At 40.4% G+C, this 22,416-nt stretch overlaps 3 protein-coding genes across 6 annotated transcripts in view; 2 read left to right on the top strand and 1 right to left on the bottom strand.

Annotated features, from left to right (window-relative positions):
• Positions 1-1,076: 1,076 nt before the first annotated feature.
• On the top strand, positions 1,077-9,886 carry mvb12a (multivesicular body subunit 12A). The gene is made up of 10 exons (XM_054778762.1): positions 1,077-1,226; positions 5,911-6,000; positions 6,702-6,785; positions 6,909-7,008; positions 7,795-7,924; positions 8,024-8,164; positions 8,685-8,791; positions 8,874-8,932; positions 9,072-9,128; positions 9,224-9,886. The coding sequence occupies exons 2-10, from the start codon at positions 5,911-5,913 to the stop codon at positions 9,302-9,304; spliced, it is 849 nt and encodes a 282-aa protein (XP_054634737.1). The 5' UTR covers positions 1,077-1,226; the 3' UTR covers positions 9,305-9,886.
• Positions 9,887-10,606: 720 nt separating this feature from the next.
• The window catches only part of wdr19 (WD repeat domain 19), a 30,238-nt gene continuing 18,428 nt past the window's right edge, over positions 10,607-22,416 (bottom strand). For 2 of the 4 annotated variants that reach the window (XM_054778757.1, XM_054778758.1), the window contains one exon: positions 18,516-20,072. The gene's annotated coding sequence lies outside the window, so the exon portion shown is untranslated. The other 2 variants (XR_008570659.1, XR_008570660.1) reach the window with 2 other exon arrangements.
• On the top strand, positions 13,655-21,885 carry LOC129182518 (transcription factor AP-4-like). The gene is made up of 7 exons (XM_054778759.1): positions 13,655-14,000; positions 17,232-17,397; positions 17,496-17,594; positions 17,804-17,974; positions 18,303-18,449; positions 18,636-18,806; positions 19,969-21,885. Exons 1-7 carry the CDS (start codon positions 13,711-13,713, stop codon positions 20,122-20,124), a joined length of 1,200 nt encoding a protein of 399 aa, XP_054634734.1. The 5' UTR covers positions 13,655-13,710; the 3' UTR covers positions 20,125-21,885.

The following is a 22,416-nucleotide window of genomic DNA, read 5'->3' as shown; positions in this document are numbered from 1 at the left end:
CTTGATTAAAAGAGGACTTTCAAAGTACAGTTCCTATTGCTACTGTTTTGCTTTGACAATAGCTGAAGACATTCTTGAAGTCATTGTATTTTTTAAATGATTTTTTTAAATGATTTACTTGGATTAATGATAAGCAGCAATAAGGGATATTATATTGGGGAGCAAGGAACACTGCAAAAAAGCAATGCAGCCTAATTTTTGTACCCAATTTTTCTGTGCGAAAGGAGAACAATTGGACCAAAAAATGTAGTCATGTGTTTTTGTCCCCCTGTGAGAAAAGATGAAAGGAGAGATTGCTCCACATTCATTGATTTTCTGTGCCGCTGTGCTGTTCAGAGTGAGCTGGAGCCTATCCCAGCTGACTTTGGGTGTGACGCAGGGTACACCCTGGACCATCAATCGACAATCAAATTCAGAACCACTTGACAGTGAGGCTATAACCACATGTGCTACTTGTGTAAGCTGAAAGCCCCATGCATATTGTTCGAAGCAATGTTATTTGATTACATGTTGCACCTTTCTGTTTCCATGGTCAATGGGTTTGCATTTACTATCAGTATCCACTATCAGGTCATGAGAAACTGTTAAAAAAAAACAATGTCAATAGGTTAGGTGGGAGATTGCTTCAGTCTGACTACAGTAGAGCTACAATAGCCACACAGATAATATGATACAATATATGATATGTAACTTCACTCTAAAGCACAATTAGTGTGAGGCTGTGTGTTTAAAAAGGAAATTGTATCATTCAAAAGCAAGTTGTATGTACCTATAATGGCATTAAAAGATGATTTCACTTACGTAAATAACCATTACTTGCCAATGAACTTATTGACCTTGAATTGTAATGTTGTATAATCATTCAGTGGGTTATTCGGTGGTATCCGCCAATAAGTTTGTTCCATTGTTACAAATTACGAATACAACAATAATTATCATTAGGGCCCTTCATATTAATAACTATAATTACCGGTGATGTGATTCGTAAAACTGGAATGCCAAATAGGGCTGCTTTGCTGCCATCTAGCGTCAAGAGTTGACAGCTAATTTATGACGCCTCTGGTGAGGTTTGGTGGGAGTTGTAGTCCCATAGGAGTAGGACTTCCTGCTTTTACCAGGAAAAGCACCTACAGACAACATAGGAGACTGTTGTGTTGACTCCACTGCTGCTGCCTCGCTAGAAAACAGACCTTCCAAACTCAGGGGAGGAACAACTTCAATGTAGGGTAAGTATAGTTATTTGTTTTATTTTTTGTAGAGTGGCGATTGAAGTTATTTTGTGCTAGCATCGAAGTTTTCATTTTGAACGATCGCCGCTGCTGTGAGATGAAACCGGCAGGTCGTGTTTGTACTGTAAACTACACCGTCCCGACACTTTTTACAATTTGATTACTTATTTGTGAATAACTCTACCGTACTCTACCAAGTGTAGCCAAACTGTTCAGAAAAAAGGTTAACATGTTAATGTTGGTGCTAGTTTAAATAATTGCCGAAACTGTAAACTAGATTTTTTTTTTAACAAAAAAAAAAAAAACACGTCGAACAAAGACCATCGTGTCTAAACACAGTTAAACGTATTTGAGATTCTGGTACTGTGATTCATTCTTAGTTTTTCGAAAGAAATACTTTGAGAAAGTTTGTAAAGGTGGAAATCGCTTTGATTTGTAAGTGTGTGTGTTAAACATTGTGCTATGGGAACGTTAATGTGTCTAATATGGTACTAAATTATGACTCAATTCCTCCAGACTTAGCATCTCCTCCTCTGACTTTATAAGAGTCATAACACAACTATTCAGAATGAATAGGGGCTCTATGTCCTGCACAGCATACTGTGTGGCTCCTGAATAGCATGCTTTCTTAGCCTATGTAGCTGCAGGTTTGTCTCGCTCTCTCACACACACACACAACCACCATACCAGTGTAAAGAGAAGTTAACCACTTTTTCATAAAACTAAATACAACTCAAACATAATAAAAAAAAAAATACTCAACCTTGAAAGATGCATGACATACTGTACCTCCATATTTTGGAGGGGGGACGGGAAGGTGTGTGCAGAGCAATACTTTAGTGTTTTATAGGTATTACTAGAATTAAAGGGCCTGGTGTATGTTTGTTGGCAAACAGCATAAGAACAGTACGTACTGTTCATGTAAATTGTATGTGCAACATGGAATCTGCTTTTTTAAAACTAATTTGTGTATGCCATTAATATTTAATTACTGCAATGCTCATACAATATACCAGTGGTCACCATGAGCCCAAAATCCCTGGTCTTGGCCATGAACCTAGGCAAGAGGTACCCGCCCACTGTATAACATTTTGTAGACAGGGTTTTTAAAAATGAAGACAAAGCTTTGTTTGGATGTTGGTCTCAACATTTTAGCTTTTTCCTCATTGTGCCTTTTATTCTACTGGCCTGCGCTGGCACCTCCAGCCAGGCTTTGGGGACCGAGCTCAGGGCTTGGTGCGTGGCTGGAGAGCGGAGAGGCGTACAGACGTGTACGGTCTGTTGGTCACTCTCCAGGAAGGAAGGGTACTGATGTGATAATGCATTTATTTTGCCTAACATTTTCGCCATTGTAGCGGAGAGCTGGGACTGAATGTGATGAAAGCAACTTCGCTGGAGCGCCTCATCCACACAGCCGCTCGGGTCAGAGAGCCAGACGTAATGGAACGTTTAATTGGCTTTATTTATACACAGTTCTGATTTTCATCCAGCTGGCTGATTTGACATTGATACCATGTCTGATGTATTGTCTGGTATCTGTTATCGCCGACGCAGACAGACATAAACATGTAGACGCATGTCAACAGCAGCTGCCCAGATGGCTTGAATGTGCCATTGGTCCGAAGAAGGACCTTGAGCTGCCTTGCAAGGTGCCTGGGGTAAAAAAACATGAAGTCCAGCCTGAACAGTGCCTGCACTAAATATACCGCTCAAAAGAATAAAGGGAACACTAAAATAACGCATCGTAGAATTGAATGAATTAAATATTCTCATTAAATACTTTGTTCTTTACATAGTTGAATGTGCTGACAACAAAATCACACAAAAATGTATTTATTATTTTATTAATGTATTATTTTATTAATTATTATTTATTTTTTTATTGGGGGTGTCTTGCTGTCCACCTGTCTATTCCATTTGTCAATCTGTGTTGCTTCCTAAGTGGACAGTTTGATTTCACAGAAGTGTGACTGACTTGGAGTTACATCGTGTTGTTTAAGTGTTCCCTTTATTTTTTGAAGAGTGTATTAACGTATAATTAGGGAATTTATAACAGTGATCGGTGGGGCAAGTCCCAAAGATCGACTGCTCGATTGCGATCTACGGGTTGGCAACCCCTGCAGTAGACATTAAGTTTGAAAAACTGTGACTAACAGCCTAAAAATGCCTAATTTTGATAATTTAAGCCCTATAATATGGCTCTCAGGGTTATTAAAATACATCTTAATTCAATTTTACACATTAGGAAACAATTACAGGCTGGCAGTATTCAATATTGTACTTTCAAAACGTGCAGTTACACACATCACATCCGATTGAAGTACAGTACAGGTATCTTCTTGCCTGACAATATTGAGGGAATTGACTTGTGATCCAGCACCCTCTGCTGGATTCATACCGCAGCACTCTTTTTCCCCTGCCGATGCGCCATCAAATCACTTTCTATTTACATCAGTTAATATTAGGGGTGTCATGAGATCATCTTGCGAGATTAAAACGTGACAAGAATTCTAATTAATCACACAATAAATGAAAATTAACTGGATAATTTTGCCGGCCACGACATATTGCTAGGTACAAGCGGGTTTGTTTTCCTCTTCTCTCGCCTCCAAAGGCAGGAAGCAAGGTTAACTCCAAGCTTGTTTTCAGCCCCTGGGCGCATTTTTGCTCCCGGAAACAAACGCTTGAACGAAGTAAGCCCTCTCGTCAGTCATCAAGTCTCTTTGTCTCTGTGAGGGGAGGCGGGGCCGCTAGCATACACACAGCAGAGGAGTGTACTCTCGTGAAGAGCAATGCATTGCAAGGTATCATAGAGGTGAACGCATCGACACGGACGAGCCAGTATGCCAAATTTGTCAGAAAGTGGTGGCAGCAAAAAGGCAACGCAAAAAACAAAACCACCGACCCATTTTTCCCATGGGGGAAAAACGTACACAAACGTAGATGCAGAGCCTTCGTCTGGACAGTCAGACTCATATGGTCAACAAAGCAAATACAAACAGAACAGCGAAAAATGGTGTGTGCTCACAGAAAATGCACTTTGCTACATCGCAAAAGAATGTGTATATACAGTACATATATAGACTGTATATACATATTTGTGTGTATATATATGTATGAATATATATGTGTGTATGTGTGTGTGTGTGTGTGTGTGTGTATATATATATGTATATACAGTATATGTGTGTGTATATCCATCCATCCATTTTCTATGCCGCTTCTCTTCATTAGGGTCGCGGGGGTATACGGGTATGCTGGAGCCTATCCCAGCTGACTACAGCCAGGACTGGTCGCCAGCCAATCGCAGGGCACATATAGACAAACAACCATTCACACTCACATTCATACCTATGGACAATTTTGCCAATTAACCTAACATGCATGTTTTTGGAATGTGGCGACGGCGATCCGAACCCAGGTCTTCCCGATGTCCTGACTGTGACTGTGTCGCCAACATGCTAACCACTAGACCACCGTGCGCCCCTGCGTGTGTGTATATGTATATAGTAATCAAAATAATGTTGACACTAATCGTTTACATAATAATTTGGGGGACAGTAAACATTTCAAAATACACCTGCATTGTTTTGTGACCCAGTTAAATCAAAAAGGCTGTTTGTCCACACATATATTTTTTTTCTTAAAAATAACGTTTAAATCTCGTCTCATCCTCGTGGACCCGATCTCGTGTATCGTCCCTTAGTTACTATTAAGCAATTTACTATTTAAAACAGAAAAGAAATCCGCGACCATGCGGGGGAGCAAATGCCGAACCGCCAATAGGCTGGGATCTACTGTACTGTATTGTACTGAGTAGCCAGGTGCTTTCCTATAATGCAGTAAGTTCCATTTCAATGTTCTATAGCTATCATCACACATTCCTCCTTGCCATCACTCATACCCTTTTTTAAACTTGTATTTCTCTCTTGCCACACGCCACAGTTGGCAAGGCGTTGTCGTTTACTAAAATCCAAGGTGTAAAATGAGACTTTGTGTTTGTTGTCTGCTGCAGAGAGTGACTTAACAAGTCAGGCGAGGTTGCATTTCATAACGACTGATACCATGTGCCTTTGTAAGTCAATGCGCAAAACAGAGAATTGAAAAAAAATTCATAAAAACAAATGATCACCTGTTGTTAGCCTGTCTCTCGCTAACTGATGGAAAAAAATCTAAACAAAAGTCTTAGGACACTGCTAGTTTTATTGTTTTAATGCCCTTTTATTTGGCATCAAAGGAGCAGTCCACCCCGCTCAATCATAACAAATGTAATGGTTGACTCAGACTTTTGCACAGTACTTTATGTCAGAGAAGCTTCCCCCCGACTATCGAGGCAATGCTATTTTGTGGTGGAAAACTGACCACCCCAAACTGGAGTAGGTAGGGCCAAGTAGCTGTGGCAACTTGAGTAGGGATTGCGCAGTGAAAAAGGGGTGTAACTGTGTTCTAACCCACTTAGAATGTGGAAAAAACCCAGAAGAAGCCAAGTGGGATACAGTATGGTTGTCTATGAACATGCATTTCTAGTTTTAATTGCAAATACAGTTTAGGTCTTGTATTAGATCTCGTTACATTGTGCAGCATACCTGTTCAAGTGGCCAGTCAGTGTATTTGTGATGGCATGCACAATTGAAAGCACATTTAGATAGTTTTACCTTTCCTTCCTTCTTCCTGTCCTCAGATGTCCGCCGTGGCCCATGTGCAAGTCCACCCAGTGACAGCAGTGGCATGGACCTCCAACTCCACCACCTGCCCCAAAGACTTCACCTTGGTACAGACAGAAATTACATATCAACTGTTCTGAACATTTTAAAATCCTTTCTTAACCCTTAACAGAAAGAGCTCCTTTAGCTTTGCAGGCGTTATTAATGCAAAAAGTTCTTCTCAATAGTAACTATTATAATATAACGGAAAAACACAAACATAAAGTTGCAACTTGTGATATAAATTATTGTAAGCGTTGCTTTTAAGCACTTGTTTTTGTGGTACTCAACCACAATCAACTTTTATAAGTGACTTTCAATGTATGAAGCCCTCCCAAACACCTCAAACTTGAATGATAAGCACTTTTCACAAGTGTTAACATCCCTAAAAGAACGGTGTGTGTCAGTGCAAGCACATTCACACATTGACACCTGACCTCGGCATATAGCAGATCTTGTTCTTATTCTGGTGCCACTCGCATTAAATCAGTCACAATGTATCCTTGGCCTGTTTACTCAGAAGGACTATGGTATATGAATGTGATAATGAGGCAGCACAGTGATCCCAGGGGTTCATCAAGGTCTCGGTTTTGATCCCTTCTGGTTGGAGTTTGCATGTCCTCTCTGTGCTCAGTCCAAAAGCTATGCATGTTAATATGTTCATTGGCGATTCTAAATGAACCATCGGCGGGCGTGAATCAGTTTCGTTGTCTGTCTTTAGATTTATGAACATTGTCTCTTTCTCGCGGCATGTCTGCCTGTCCTGTAGATCAGCATCACTGAAGATGGAGCAAATGCAAACTTCACACGCAGCTTTGCGATGAAATCGGGATATTACCTCTGTTACAGTAAGGTAACCTATCGAGATTTTCATAATCTTCACTTATTGACTTAGTATCACCACAGCATGTTTTCTCCATTAGCTATGCATTCTCTGCCATGTTTCATGTGAGAGGTGGAACTGTCTGTCTTGTAGGCCATCTCAGGGGGTATGGTTGTGGCAGACATTCAGCTCATCACGGACAAGGACGCCATTCCTCATGGCTATTGCTTCATAGCAGAGCACCTAGAACCAAGTGAGAGCACACACACGTTTGCAGTACTTTTATGTGTGTTTTGGATTGCGGGGCAAATACTACTTCAGACCTCAAACAAGTAACATGAGGTAAACCTGCAAAGTCTTACTGTAAAGCAGTGGTATCCAAACTTTTTCCATTGACGGCCTCATACTGAAAAATGAAAGGATACAAGGGCCACTTTGATACTTTAGAAATCAACACATGTAGCTATACTAACAAGTTATATGTATTTCAAGAAAAAAAACTGCATCTCAGCTTTGTGATATAGGTGCAAAAGCATATTGTTAGTGTGAATTTCATATGCATATTGCAACTCTCGTCTTAAACAATCTTTGTAATTGTTTTCCTAATCCTATAATATTATAACTTTTTCACTAACCTCATTTTCTAAAAATTAAAACTTTATTTTGTTTTAAACAATGAAATGAAAAAGAGAGAAACAGCTGTTATAATGCAGTTCACTTCAACAGCAATCCAAACTACAAGTACAACTACAAACATATTTTTAAATTAAATTAAGCTCATCATTATCTTTGTAAAGGCACATTTTTATAACAGCTGTTGTATTGGATGTCATTAGATCGTACAGGTGTGTCTAATATTGTGACCACCGAGTGTATCAAACATGTATGTTACACAACAGAGGAAACGATGAAGCTAGTCTTCATTAAGGTGCTTGCATACACGATTCTCGTTTCAGTTGCATTGTCTGTCCTTACGGTCCTAGTTACTCACTGATGATTTACTGTGCAGTCTAATATTTTATTTTGTTTCCATGTCCAGAGGCCACCGTTTCAAAGAAGAAACGCGTCTGTGTACGTGTTGTCCCAGTGGGTAGTGTGGACACAGCCGTGTTGGACATCAAACTGACGGCCAAAAGCAAAATGATGTTACAGCACTACACATATGTTGGGTAAGCCGTGTTCGTACAATCACTTCACCTGCACTCGATCTGTACTGTGACCTCCCTCTCCTCATCACACCACTGCAATCTTACACATGCTATTCACAGAGACATCCATGGCTACGTGCTGTGGTGTAAGAAGGGTCATTTTGCCGGCCCCACACCCAAAGCAAAGCCCCGCAGAGTCAGTTTGGATATGCGCGCCTTGTCGCTGGAGCGTCCATCTTCTCCTCAGCCCCTAAGACCAAGGTAGAGTTCCTGTTTAAGACCTAAAGCTTCTTGTGCGAAGACAGGAACACTTTTTTTGTTACTTATGGACACTGCTGTCAAAGACTGCTGTGCTTCAGCATAGTACAGATTGTTGACAATCCATTGCCACACTTATGTCATCCTGGCCAAATTAAACATTACATGTAAAGACTCACAGAACACATGTTTAAAGTACAATTAAGAAATTTTACCTCCGCCAAGCAAGGAAGCAAAAAACAAGAACCTACACAATTTCAAATAATTTCAATGAATATTACATTCATGCGGATTGGCTGGCGACCAGTCCAGAGTGTACCCCGCCTGTCGCCCAAAGTTAGCTAGGATAGGCTCCAGCATACCCCCACGACCCTAATGAGGAGAAGCGGCATAGAAAATGGATGGATGGATTACATTCATATCCATGATGAGTGTATGTAAACTTGTCTTTCACCAGAAGTGTCCTATGTCTATCTTAGTTGATGCTGATGGAAATGATTTTGTATCCTTTGTGGTTCTGCAGCAACCATCTTCAAGAGTCACACGGTAGGCTCAGCCATAGGCGGCACTCTCTTCGTGTCAAGGACACTGTGGACAAACCGGCTGACAGCAGCATCCAGGGCATCACGGGTAATCACATCATAACTGAATAGTAGGTTTTTTTAAGCAACACTGTCATCCAATATGTTCTCTACCATTCGATTATTTGCAGCTCTAGAGGGAGTTCCCTTCAGCCTTCACCCAAAGTTTGATATCCAGCCAAAAAGTACGGTATGTCCAACATTGCCATGTATTCTAAAGCGATGAAATTTGTTTCCAAACAAATATTTCTACTTGACATGATCTCACAGCCAGAAGTCTATGAAATTTTGTAATTTATAGTTTTCCTTTTGTGTCACTCACTCCTCAGCTGAACTCACAGCTCAACAACATTCGCATAAAGTCCCTCCAGGACATAGAAAATGAGGTAAGACCACATGAGTACACCGCTTCCTTCATTGCAGAGTACATTAACGTTATATGTTTTTTTTTTTAAATTGCTTTTTCATTATTTTTCTTCAGTATAGCTACACATTTGCTGTGGAGGAGTTTGCTGCCAAGAGGACCAGACCTACACTGTCCACACCCTCAGCAGCTCAGTGATGTTTGTACCTTGCGCAACATCCAACCTTGCCTGGCACAAGGACCATCACATCTGTGTGCAGCTTTGGAACATGCAGCTCTTGAGGAAAAGAGGTTATTTAAAACTTGTGTGTTAAACTTCTATTTAAAAGGTTTGTTAACCATACCATCTTGATACATTCCACTCACTTGGCTCTTCCAGTTGAAGCAATATGTGGGAATAAGAGAGTGAATGATTCAATTAATATCTGTTGTTAAGGACAAATTATCACGTCTGCGCTTATATGCTTCGTTTACAATGAAAAATCATGTCATGTAGTATATGGAGACCATTAGATTAATCAAAAAAGTCAACTCACAGCGATAATCATCTGCCTTACAGGCCACTTTAAGCTGCGCATGTATCTCTGAATGTACTTCTCAGTGACTAGAGGAAGGACTTTCTGGGTCTGTGCTAAAATTCTATTATGTATCATAAATAAAGATTATTTTTTAATTAATACTTTCTTCTGGCATGGGGTCAGAATATGTATGTATAAATGGTCATGTTATGCCCTCCAAAGCAGATATACTGCATAAGAAAATAAAACAATAAAGACACTATTTTACGTGTGTTGATTATGGAAAGGCATCTCAATTGAAGTAGTGGTTTGCACATCTGCATCACAATCAGGAGATCCAGCCTTGAATCTCCATTGGAGCATCTTTGTGTGGAGTTTGTATGTTCTCTTTATACTTGCACGAGTTTTCACATTCACACTTTAGAGTATACATTTAGCTTACCATGCATTTTGGAATGTGAGAGGAAGCTGGCGTGACAGAGTCGGCTGACATGCTAACCACTAGGCCACTGTGTGGTCTATGCCCGCACTGACTTAGAATATTGTCTTTACACAAGTTTTCAGTTTGAGCCAATTGGAGACAAAGTCCCTTGAAGAGCATCTGTTGGGGTCTTTTCTCCATAGTCAACCTTCATTATTTTTATGTAAAAATGCACAATGCATACGCCCCTAAAATTGTGAAGACCCTTTAAAGCAGCCGTCCTCAATTAAGTGCTACCTATGGGATATTTTTTAAACAAGTACCCCCTAACCAGAGAAAATCATTTTTGGTTGAAAAAAAAAAAAGATGTAAAACACAGCACTGTAGTGTCAGTAGGCCTACTTACTGTAATTTATTACTGTCCATCCAGAAGTGTTCATCAAGTGGTCTTGTTTGAAACATTTGAAAATAAAAATAAATGCAAAAAAAAGCTTTGTGCACATAATTGCCAACTTTTAAGTGCACTCTTTTACAATAAGAAAAATGTGTTGTTAAATAAAATAAAATTTCGAACAGGTTATTTAAGTTCTCATGATTTCCTCTGAGGATTTTTAAAAATATACGACTTATAAAAAGTTAGGGATATTCATCTTTTAGGCAAAATTTCAGAACTTAATTTGACCTTCTTTTATTTTTGCACTTGTTCTCTAAGAGCTGACTGGCAAAATTCACAACAGGCGTGTGAGAGCGTTGGACATATGCATTCAAATATTATACAATATTTTGTTTTCCCTGACTAATACCTCAACTCTGATCAAATGGACTATGTGCAATACCTCACAGAAATACCTTAAAATCTCTGCATACTTTATTTTTTACATTCTATATTTTATTTATATTTTTACTTGATTTAAGTACAGTTATGGCCAAAAGTTTTGAGAATGACACAAATATTAATTTTCACATCAGCTACCTCAGTTTTTATTATGGCAATTTGCATATACTGTACTGTTGCGAAGAGCGATAAGATGAATGGCAAAATCCCCCTTTGTCATGGAAATGATCTTAATCCCAAAAACACAATTTACACAAAAGGACCAGTTGACCTCATGTCAGTGGTTTGCTTGTTAACATAGGTGAGAGTGTTCACAAGGACAAAAGCTGAAGATGACTCTGTGATGCTAATTGAGTTAGAGTAAAAGGAGGGTGGTGCTTGGTATCTTTGTTTTTCCTCTGTTAACCATGGTTACCTGCAAGGAATCACATGCAGTCATCATTGCTTTGCACTAAAATGGTTTCACAGGCAAGAGTATTGCTGCTAGTAAGACTGCACCTCAACCAACCATTTATCGCATCATCAAGTACTTCAATGAGAGAGGTTCAATTGTTGTGAAGAAGGCTTCAGGGCGCCCCAGAAAGTCCAGGAAGCGTCAGGACTGTCTCAGAAAGTTGATTCAGTTGCAGAATCCGGGCACCACCAGTGCAGCACTTGCTCAGGAATCGCAGCTGGCAGGTGTGAGTGCATCTGCACGCACAGTTAGAGATGCACAGTGAGGCAAAGACATTTGGAAAATGGCGTCAAGAAGGCTGCAAAGAAGCCACCCCTCTCCAAGAAAACCATCAGGGACATAGGGGTCAGACTCCTGAAGACTGGGGGGAATTATTTTTTTAACATGTCCTGTTCAGCAACTTAGTCATGCAGTATGACTGAACTGTATGATTGTTTTGCCAGAACAGCTTTGCTTAACAACAGGTGACTTTGGTATACTCCTCCTGTTCAGTTGCATTGCAAATTTATTGTTAAAGCCACTTAACAGAACATAGTTAGAGGGACGACAGACAAAGAAGAAAGAGAAAAAAAGCAAAGTGTTAGGTCACATCATTGACTGTGATTGGAGACTCAGTATGCAGATGGTGAGAGCATCCACTTCATCGCCTGATTCTGTAGTGTTAGATGGGCCAGATAGTCAGTGGCAGTAGGGGTGTAGCTGTGAGAACTGATAGAAAGAAACTTGGGACTGGATATGGAGTCTAGTTGGAAAACCTGGGGATGGACGGTGAGAGATAAGAGCGGGTGAGACATACCTGCAGATGCAGCAATAACTACAGTAAAAGCATCTTTCTGTTTAGTTGTTATTACTCTTACGGTCACCGTTATTACTGTAATTTTATAATTACAAAGACAAGAAACAACGGTGATAACAATAACTTTAATAATATTACGTGCCAAATTAAAAGATGCTGAAAACAGTCCATGCATGCACGCTAGTGTGTGTGATTATGTTCAAATTTGTCGCTTGGAGCCGGTGCTAGTTCCCCCTGGGGGTTCCATGCCGCCCCTACGGTCGGCAGGGCTCCTCTCCGGTGTAACTGTGTGTTCAGGTATCTAAGTGACTATGGTGAAGTTAAAACCTGGGGTAGCATTCCCGGGTCGTCCCTCGGTTGTGTGCCCGCGGGACTAACCCAGACGTCCCCCTAGATCTATGATGTCTACTGTGCAGTTCAAAGTAAGGCACAGGGGATCAGGAACAGCTCAGTTAGCGGAAGAATAAGGAGGAGTGAGGTATTTTTTTTTCTGATGAATCACCTTTCCAGTTGTTTGTGACGTCCAGAAAAAAGCTTGTCTGGAGAAGAAAAGGTGAGCGCTCTCAGTCTTGTGTAGTGCCAATGGTAAAGTATCCTGAAACCATTCATATGCGGGGTTGTTTCTCAGCCAAGGGAGTGGGCTCACTCACAGTTTTGCCAAGGAACACAGCCATGGATAAAGAATGGCACCAAAACATCCTCTGAGAGCAATTTCTCCAAACCATCCAAGAACAGTTTGGTGACAAGCAATGCTTTTTCCAGCATGATGAAGCATCTAGCCATGAGGCAAAAGTGATAACTAACTGGCTCGGGAAACAATACATCAACATCTTTGGTTCACGGACAGGAAACTCCTCATCCCTTAATCCCGTTGAGAATTTGTGGTCAATCCCCAAGAGGCGGAAACACTGAAATTGCAAACTTTGCGAAAACCAAAACTTGTCATTCTCAAAACTTTTGGCCATGACTGTATATATGTTTTAACATGTCTTTATGCTGCTAGAAATTTAAGTGGGGCACTGAACCAAGTTTTGTTGTATATAGGCGTGCAATGACAATAAAAACATCAATTAAAGATAGATGATTATTGACTTGAAAAGTTTAGAGAAGGTCAAGTAGTTCAAGTGTGTCGTGTAGAGGTTACAATGCATTTTAGGTTAACTGTGAAATTTCACCTGAAAAACATATTCCTTAACTTTTGTGTATGAGCAAAGTGTGTTCAGTCTTACTAAAAATAATGTATCGCTAGCTACTTGGTGTCTCATTTAGAATTGTTCGCAGCGTCATAAAAACATTTATGCAATAATTAAAGAGGTAATTTTGTAAATGGCTGTAGCTTATTTTCATGTAGGTGCAGTTCATTCGTACAAAACACTGAGTTTGCATGAAGCAGCGCACTTACACAAGGGCCCCATGCTCTCCTCACTTGTTTGTTCTCCATGCCGGAAGTAGGGCTGATTCCAACCAGCTGTTTCCCGCCTCGCACAGATCAGCTGCGCGCACGCACACACACGCACATACGCACACATCCAAACAGTAGGCGGAGGCATCGGACATACACACAAACACGTAGTAGGCGGATGCGAGAAGCCACACACACACGAGCAAACACGCATTGGAGGGAACCCCATCAGCTGTGGACAACTTTTGTTTTTCTGTGGTTTCTTCACATCGTTGCATGTGAAGGTTTCTCAAACCTAAATCTAATTAAACGTTTAACGGAACATTCTGGGCATACAACACGGGGCGAGCGCGCGTTTCTAGGAGGTGGCTTTGAAAGCATGGAATATTTCATGATGCCGACAGAGAAGATACCAAACATTCAGCAATTCAAGAAGACAGAGAAAGATGTCATCGGTGGTCTGTGCAGGTATGTTACAAAACACGTGATTAGCGGTAAAAGAGTTTAATGTCGATGCGTTGCACGAGCGCGCTAGGTGCTAGCTGTTAGCATGCCATAGTTTGGCAGCAAGCTCAAGGTTGTGCAAACTGGCGGATTATTACCCGAGTTGCTGCTCTTCCGTGCAGGCATGTGGCAGATTGTGTAACCAATGTCATGACGTTTGCCAACAAAATGGCAAAGTTGTGCCTTGTGATACACGTTTACGCATCCCCAACATGTCAATCAACATGGAATCGATACATTGCATCTCCAGTAGCACGTGGTAGTTAACGTGTTCACCAGCCTCTTGCTATTTTTTTTTACCAAACCGCCTTTATGAAGATCTATTTTGAGCACACACTTGTTGTTTGTGACATATTGTCGTCGTGAATAGCTTTTGTTGGACATTAAAGGTTAAATTGTGGAAACGTGGTGAAGGGGCGCTCCGTGCGGTAGCCGTGGTTGTGTCGCTAACTCGTGCTGCTAACTGGTTAGCTTACAACACAACGTGCTCGTCTTATAACCCCGCTCACCTCTCTTTGCTCGGCATAAACGTTAACGGGGGTCGACCCTTTTTACACGGACGCAACATCGGTGTACGTGTGCGTCTATTTTGACTGTGTTTTACAGCCAGCGTTGGCGGTTTGCTCGTCGCTAACGGTCGAAAGCATTGTTCTCCGCGGTGCCAGGGGGCCTGCTGCTGCTACGCGTGGAGTCGCATTTCACTACTGCTACCAGCTGGTCGACGCGCCCTCAGGCGGCCATGTTGGAGGTCCGCAGCTCCTGACAGCTACAACACTAGTCAACAACAACACTTGAGCTCTTGCGCTTGTTTAAAAGATTTGAAGCAAACCAGCGAATTTATTTTTTTTTTAATAATTGCTGGCAGCTGAATTCGTTAGTGTATAACTACCTACTTCCTCAATGAGATCCAATACAATAGCTGTATTGAAAATTACCAGTTTTTCTTGGGTATAACTATTTTTTTATTGTTGCTGTGTATTAATGGTTTGTTTATTTAGAACATGCTTAACGTCACGGTTTCACTTGCACAGTTCAGCATGTCTGAAAAGGAGTAGGAAGAAGCAAAAGCATGTAATTCTACCCCATTTCTGTGCACAGCTATTACTGATAGTTTCTTCTATTTCTGTGTTAAATGTATACCAGTTTACCATTTGGAAAAAAATGGTCTGTAATAAAGAAAATAAATAAAGGGGTAAGGTTGACCGAAACATTGTCCAGTAATAAGTACAGAAAGTATGACAATAATACCTTTTTCAGAAAAAAAAGCTGATGCCTAGATACAGTACAGGAGTAAACCACCATTATATAATTAATAGCGGTGTATATTGCATTCTACAGTATAACGTTTCTGCTATGTTACACTCTTCTGCGCTATGTGTGTATGCCACCGGCCCTGCCTCCACCCACCAAGACAAAGAGACTGTATAACTGACACAAGGGTGCACTCCGTTCATGCTGTTGTTCTGCGCAACAAACACGCCAAAGAGAGTCACAGAGTGAACTCTCGTCCTGCCTGTTTGGAGGCTGGAGCCGAGAAAAACGGACATGCATGCACATGGCAGTGTATTGAGGCTGGCAAAATTATCAAGTGCTTTTTCATTTATTGTGTGATTAATTAGTTTATTATCGTCCCAGGCCTAGTACCCACAAGACATTTTTTTCCAAACAAGAAATCTTATCATGTTTTAATCTCGCAAGATCTTGTGACACCATTAATAATTAATTCTCAGAGTATCTGATATATATAAAGCTGGTGTAAACATTGTGTAATAAAGGGATACATGTATTGCCTAATAATAAGATTCAAGTTAATGATATCAGACACTGTAGTTCACCTTTCTTCGACTTCACTGCACCTTGCAAAAAGCATATGCTTATACTGTTTCTTAAACTGGCTACTAAGTACTGTGTTTTGAGGTCTTTTCTCAGTCCGTTCTATATTTTAATTCCACATACAGACATGGAAAAAGTTTTTATTGTTTTAGATTACATTTTCCCGTGATGTAAAATTTCTCATTAAACAAAATGCTGTACTCTGCACTACATTGCATAATAGAGAGCCATTCCTAATATTTTGCCCCTTTTCATGTAGCTAAATCCATCCATCCATCATTTTCTATACCGCTGATCCTCATTAGGGTCGCAGGGGTATGCTGGAGCCTATCCCAGCTGCCTTCTGGCGAGGGGCGGGGTAGACCCTGGACTGGTCGCCAGCCAATCGCAGGGCACCATTTACACTCACATTCAGACCTATGGACAGTTTAGAGTCTCCAATTAACCTAACATGCATGGGGTTTTTTTTGGAATGTAGGAGTAAACCGGACGACCCGGAAAAAAAACACGCATGCACCGGGAGAACATGCAAACGCCACACGGAGATGCCCAACAGAGATTCGAACCTAGGTCTTCCTGATCTCCTGACTGTGTGGCCATCATGATAACCACTCAGACACCGTGCGGCTATCTAGCTAAATGCCGCAAACACAATATTGGAAAGAGCTCTCAATGATCGTTACACGCTTGTACAACTATAATAATAAAGAGTACATAATAGTTACACAAATGCTTTTCTGATCGTTATGCTTGTAAATTGAGTGATTTTTACATCAAGAATGGTAACCAAATCTTATGAAAAGTGATTTCACACGCTTTTTACAGTTTAATTTTTCAGTTTCCTCGTAACCACAAAGTTACACTTTCCCTTGAGCAATCTATGAATGAGTGTGGTTTCTCACCCACAACGAACCGGTGCTATTTAAAGCCACACAAGCTGATTGCTGTCTGACCTTGTATGTTTTATAAACATCTCAGATCAAGTTTTACTGGTTTGTTTGTGTGGTTTGTCATGCTCTTTAGTGCTGCTTTCTTGACTTAATGGAATACGACAGACGGCTTGCCTTTGAGGTGGGTTATAGTGCACAGAGTTCATTAAAAATTAGTGACCTCGTGGTAGTAAAGGCCAAAGAATGTGAGGTCTAGATTAAATTGTAGTAAAGTTAGGCTAGAAGGCTGTTTCTATTATACTGTAAGTGTGCGACTCATCCAGTATAATGTTTTATTGTTGCTGTGCTGTTGGCCAGGATGGATACTTTGTCTGTGCTGTCACGTTTAATATTTCTTCTGTCCCTGTCATGTTATTCATTTGCTAATTTGTAAAGGAAAAAAATGCTCACCTCTGTCATGTGACTCCTCCAGCCTGGCCAACATCCCCTTCAGTCCAGAGACGGCACAGGACCAGGAGAGACGAATCCGTCGCGAAATCGCGAACAGCAATGAGCGGCGACGCATGCAGAGCATCAACGCTGGCTTCCAGTCCCTCAAAACCCTCCTGCCTCACACAGATGGGGAGAAACTCAGCAAGGTGACGAACTATGCACTATTTTAGACAAGTAATATAGTATAAATTTAAGCCTGTCATGATTTGTTTCTCTTATTAATCTTTTGGGTTCTTTTCTGCAGGCGGCCATCTTGCAACAGACAGCAGACTACATTTTCACTTTGGAGCAGGAAAAGACACAGCTCTTGTCACAGAACAATCAGCTCAAACGCTTTATCCAGGTACACCTGCATGCTTTTCTAGTGGCACAGCAGCTTACTTCAAATATGTGACCTGTGTTTGGTTGAGAAATTCAGTCCCAGTCAAAAGTTTGGACATACCTTCTCATTGAATGCTGTGAGAAGAGTGTGTGGTACTGTATAGATCTTATAAGTATGGTCAGTATATAATGTGTGACTGTTGTTACCATGGTCCCCACACTACACTCCAGGAGTTCAATGGTTCCTCACCAAAGAGGAGGCGAGCAGAAGAGAAAGATGAAGGCATCGGGTCTCCTGACACCCTGGATGAAGAGAAGGTGGAGGAGCTGAGGAGAGAAATGCTGGAGTTGCGCCAGCAGCTGGACCGAGAACGTTCTGCTCGCATGCATCTAGAGGAGCAGGTAAACAGATCCCCCACCAAGTGGTCCGTTAAAGTGGTTGTGGTGTCAAAATCACCTGCTGATCTTCCACAAAAACAGGTTAAGATACTTAGGGTTAAATGAGAAAAGAAAAGTAAAGTTAATTTCATAACTGAACAAGCTTGGCAGTGAACTGAAAAGATTTAGTGATATTAAAGGACTTGGAGTCTATATGCTATTTATCTATTTCATTGTCTGCATTTAATAAGCAATAATCTTTTGCATGTCAAACAAAATAAATCATGGATTAGAGTGATGTTGAGCTGCCGTCTAGCACAGGTAATAGTTGCTTACATGGATTTGGATGCAGGTGCGCTCATTGGACACCCAGCTGCACCCGGAGCGTCTCAAGGTGATCACCCAGCAGGTGGAGGAAGAGCAGGCACACCTCCAGAGCCAGACGCTGTTAAGGCTGCAGCAGATCCAAGCTGCAGACCGACAACCTCACAGTCCAAAGGTTGGTCTGTCTCACGCATGCATACCTGGAAAGTTGGTCTGTAGTCCAGCAACTCAAGTGAAGCAATATACAAATGACGTTATTGTAAATGCACTTTATTAAGTATGTCACAAGAAATATTAAAATGACAACTGTACTTAGTGACCTGACACGAGGAACACTTTACTTGATGTGATTTGTGTCCAGGTGTTGGTTCCTCCCACTCCCCTCGCCTCAACGCATCACCCAACAGTCATCGTCCCAGCGCCGACACTAACCCAGCCACCCCATCACCATGTCAACGTAGTAACCATGAGCTCATCTGTCCACACCAGCACAGTGTCCACATCTAGACAAAACCTGGACACCATCGTGCAGGTAGGTGTTTGTTGTTGTTTTTTTTTTTTTATTTAGCATGGACAGAAATTTAGGTACACCTACACAATCTAATGATATTCAATATATAAAAACTGTATGAAAAATGATCTCTTTACAAAACAAAAAATGCTCTGTTTTGATTGAGTCTGTTCGAGAAGCATTAATTAAACATGTTTTTCTTTTAATTGTATAGAAATCCCTCGTCTATCACCGTTAATTGGTTCCAGACCTGACCATGATTAGTGACTTTCTGCCAGTAGGATTCCTTCTTTATAAATGGAATAGAAAATCTGTTTACTATCTTCTAAATACGGTTTTTAACAATATTAGAGCCCTCAAGACAAGAAATAACACCCATATAGTCACCTTCATATTACCCAATGTAGTGGATATAAAACTCATTCTCAAGTGTGTCGCAGTAAAGGTGTTCCCTAAGGAAGCTGAGTGGCAGGTGGACAGGAAGTGACACCAGTGGTTCAGAGTTGAGTTTTACCTTGTTGTGGGTTATAGCCGCAACAGCTGCCTGTGTTGTTATTATTCTGATTTATGTTATTATTGTGCCTGTTGTGAGAAAATTTTAACCTGAAATATAAGCATGTTGTTTTGGCGATCCGAGTCTGGTGCTTGTCTCACCAAACTACTACTGACCCCTGGTGATCAATGTAGAATAATACAGTCACAATTTGAATGCGTCTAATTCCTTGTATTTGTATGTTAGTTCAGACATTTTTATGCTTGAAAGGGAAAAAATACACAACTGCTTAAATGTGCATATTTTGACTAATAATAGTATGCTGTATTTAATCACAAAACAGCATAATTAATATATGTTGAAAAACACTTGATTCTGAAGCCGTGAAATTCCAACCGTGATGCGGTAAGGGACGACTAATTATAATTTGTGGTGCTGTAGAACTATGCTCTCTCGTGTAGGTAAATAATGTAATAAAATTATTAGAAACAGCTCTCTAGTTCTGCCACGAAAAGAATCATATTTTTATCATCATTCATAACTGAGAATTGTTGTCATAAAGGCAGGTTATGTATCAGATTGCATTAGACTGAGTAGATGTACCTAATCCTCTGTCCGGCGAGTCTATGTTGCAAGATTTTGAATGAATATTTGCCATGATGCGCCGTATTGTCTGTTTGCTCCTCTCAGGCCATCCATCACATTGAGCGCACTCAGGAGAGACGAGCGAGTGCAGAGGAGGAGCAGAGACGAGCAGTCATTGTTAGCCCCACCCACGTTGCCATGGACACCGCCTGCTCAGACACAGACACGGACACAGAGGGAGAGGACTGTTCAATGAACTGATCGTGCTGTGAACTTACAAACACTTAAAACACCATCTCACTGTAAGATTCCATCCAGAAGCTTGACTACTTAAAAAAAGCTCTCCAAACTCTGACTTCCAGTAGTGAAGCTTTTCTCTTTGTTGGTCATGTAATGTAAATTGTCTAATAGAAAACCAGGAGTGGTCAGCGTGCAGAGAAGGCCATATGGGGCTTCTTAAAGGCTGCTGTTCATCGTCCGTCCTCCATGTTGTTTATAGAGTGTCAGTCAGCTGTTGTCGCTGGTACGCTGACGTCATTTTTTGTGCTGCAAATTTACATTTTCATTTATAGCAGAACTGAATGTAACAACACAAATAAGCAGGCGCTTGTGACTTTTTAAATTTGAAATAAGCGAGCTGCAATTATTTCTTTCCTTAGTTTCCACCATGTTTATGATTGGTCTGGTGATATTTTAGTCGCAAATTGAAAACACAGTAGAATTGAAGGCATGTCAGGCAGACTTGATTACAGGATAGACACTAAATTAAAAGATGTCAGATTCATTTGAATACAACGTCTTTATGATCTGTTTAAGCCCTTAATATAAGCTGTTGAAAAAATGATGGTCTCCTTAATGTTTTTGGATACGTACTTCCTGATAGGGTTACTGAACATTTTTTATAAGATTAACCTAAAGTCGGATGTTTGTTAGGTTTAACAAGGAGCAGGACACCTTGAGATGGATTTTGAGGTCAGTCACCTAAAGTGCACAGCTGCTGACTCGAAGCAAGTTTTCACCAGTGTTCTGGTAATGACTGGTGGACTTTTTCAATATCAAACAACCTGACTGATTCAAACACAGTCTTTTTTTTTTTTTTACAAGATATCAAAAGATGATGTAATCTTTAAAAAATGATAAGGATTTAGTTTGCATGACAAATTCCTGATTTCCACCAAAGACTTCCAGTTGCAACTTCTAATATTGATTTGTTGCTTTTAGTGACTATGCACTTGAGTGTTTGCTATTTATGCAATTGCATCATCAAGTCCATTTATACATGAGGTGAAGAATTCTATGCACCGCTAATAGGTGTGTATGTTACACCTACAGTATATATGTGACGTGCTTATATCAAAGAATGTAATTGTTCTTATAAAGGTGCTGTTTGCCAACGTGCTGCTCTGCTGACTAGCAGTGAGCTGATCACTTTTTAACATGGCAAAAGTCATTTCCACGTGATGCAGTTTGTTTGTTTGTGCTGGAACAACACGTCTTGATCAGTCACTAATCAAATTGAAATACTGTACAAATGCAACAATAGGCCAACGTGAGCACTGTCCATCTCTCCAAAACAAATCAGCTCATGTTTTGATGCTCATTCAGTCGGGACTTTTTTTTTTCTTTTAAACTGGAAATGCTTGCTTCTATTTACAAACACAAGTAGATGCTGTAAACATTCCATATGTATGGATTTCTGTCTTTTCATCTCTTGTTCTGTTGCAGACTGAATGCATGTTACTAATGTGTCGTCTCTTATGTAATGCAGGCATTTTATCTTTTTTGACAAACACATGTTGAGTGTGAAAGTGTTTAGTGTGCATGTGGACACTGCACTACCTGGCATCAGTGTTCCATCTGGTTAGACTAGTTTTTTCCATGCAACGTTGGCTAATGGGGGTTGTTCATAGCGTCAAAGAATGGGTGGAATTCTGTCAAATGTGAAGGCGCAGCCTAAAGTTTAATCAGATCTGTTTAAACTTTTAGGTTGATGGCTTTTTTTTTTTTGCCATTTCAGACGAACACTTCACCAACCAAAACGTCTGTACTTGTATCGCAGCACTGATGTCCGTCAGTGAGCTATTTGGTTTAAAGCACTTCCTTTCCTCTACTGCCTGAAACCGAGGAAGTTCCATTATTTTTAAGTACGCTCTTTGCTTTGACACAATTTAACATTGTTTCTTGTTATCTGCTTTTCTGTCTTTCCAACTGTCTTTTTTTGTACTTTTTTTGGTGACAAGCATTTTTTTATATTTTTGTGTAATTTTTTTTTTCAGTCTACATCAATGAGAAGCTGTTATATTTTTGTTTAAAAAAAACTTGGGTAAACAGTCCTTTGTAAAGAATAAAAAATAAAATTTGTACTTTTCTATGACAACTTGCTTGATTATTAATTGTCCTGAGTGTCAATTTCTGTCTAGCCTTTTCACAAAATGTAAAAATATAAAAAAAATATATCAAAGTCGCCCCCAGTAACCAATGATTTTTCAGGATGCCGCCCTCATTGGAAAAAAACTTGGACATCTCTGGCCTACAGGAAAAAATGCTGGTAGC

The sequence above is a fragment of the Dunckerocampus dactyliophorus genome, chromosome 6 (assembly GCF_027744805.1).
Source record: "Dunckerocampus dactyliophorus isolate RoL2022-P2 chromosome 6, RoL_Ddac_1.1, whole genome shotgun sequence".
Classification (NCBI taxonomy): domain Eukaryota; kingdom Metazoa; phylum Chordata; class Actinopteri; order Syngnathiformes; family Syngnathidae; genus Dunckerocampus; species Dunckerocampus dactyliophorus.
Note: the sequence above shows the minus strand (reverse complement) of the source record. Positions and strands in the feature narration are given on the sequence as shown.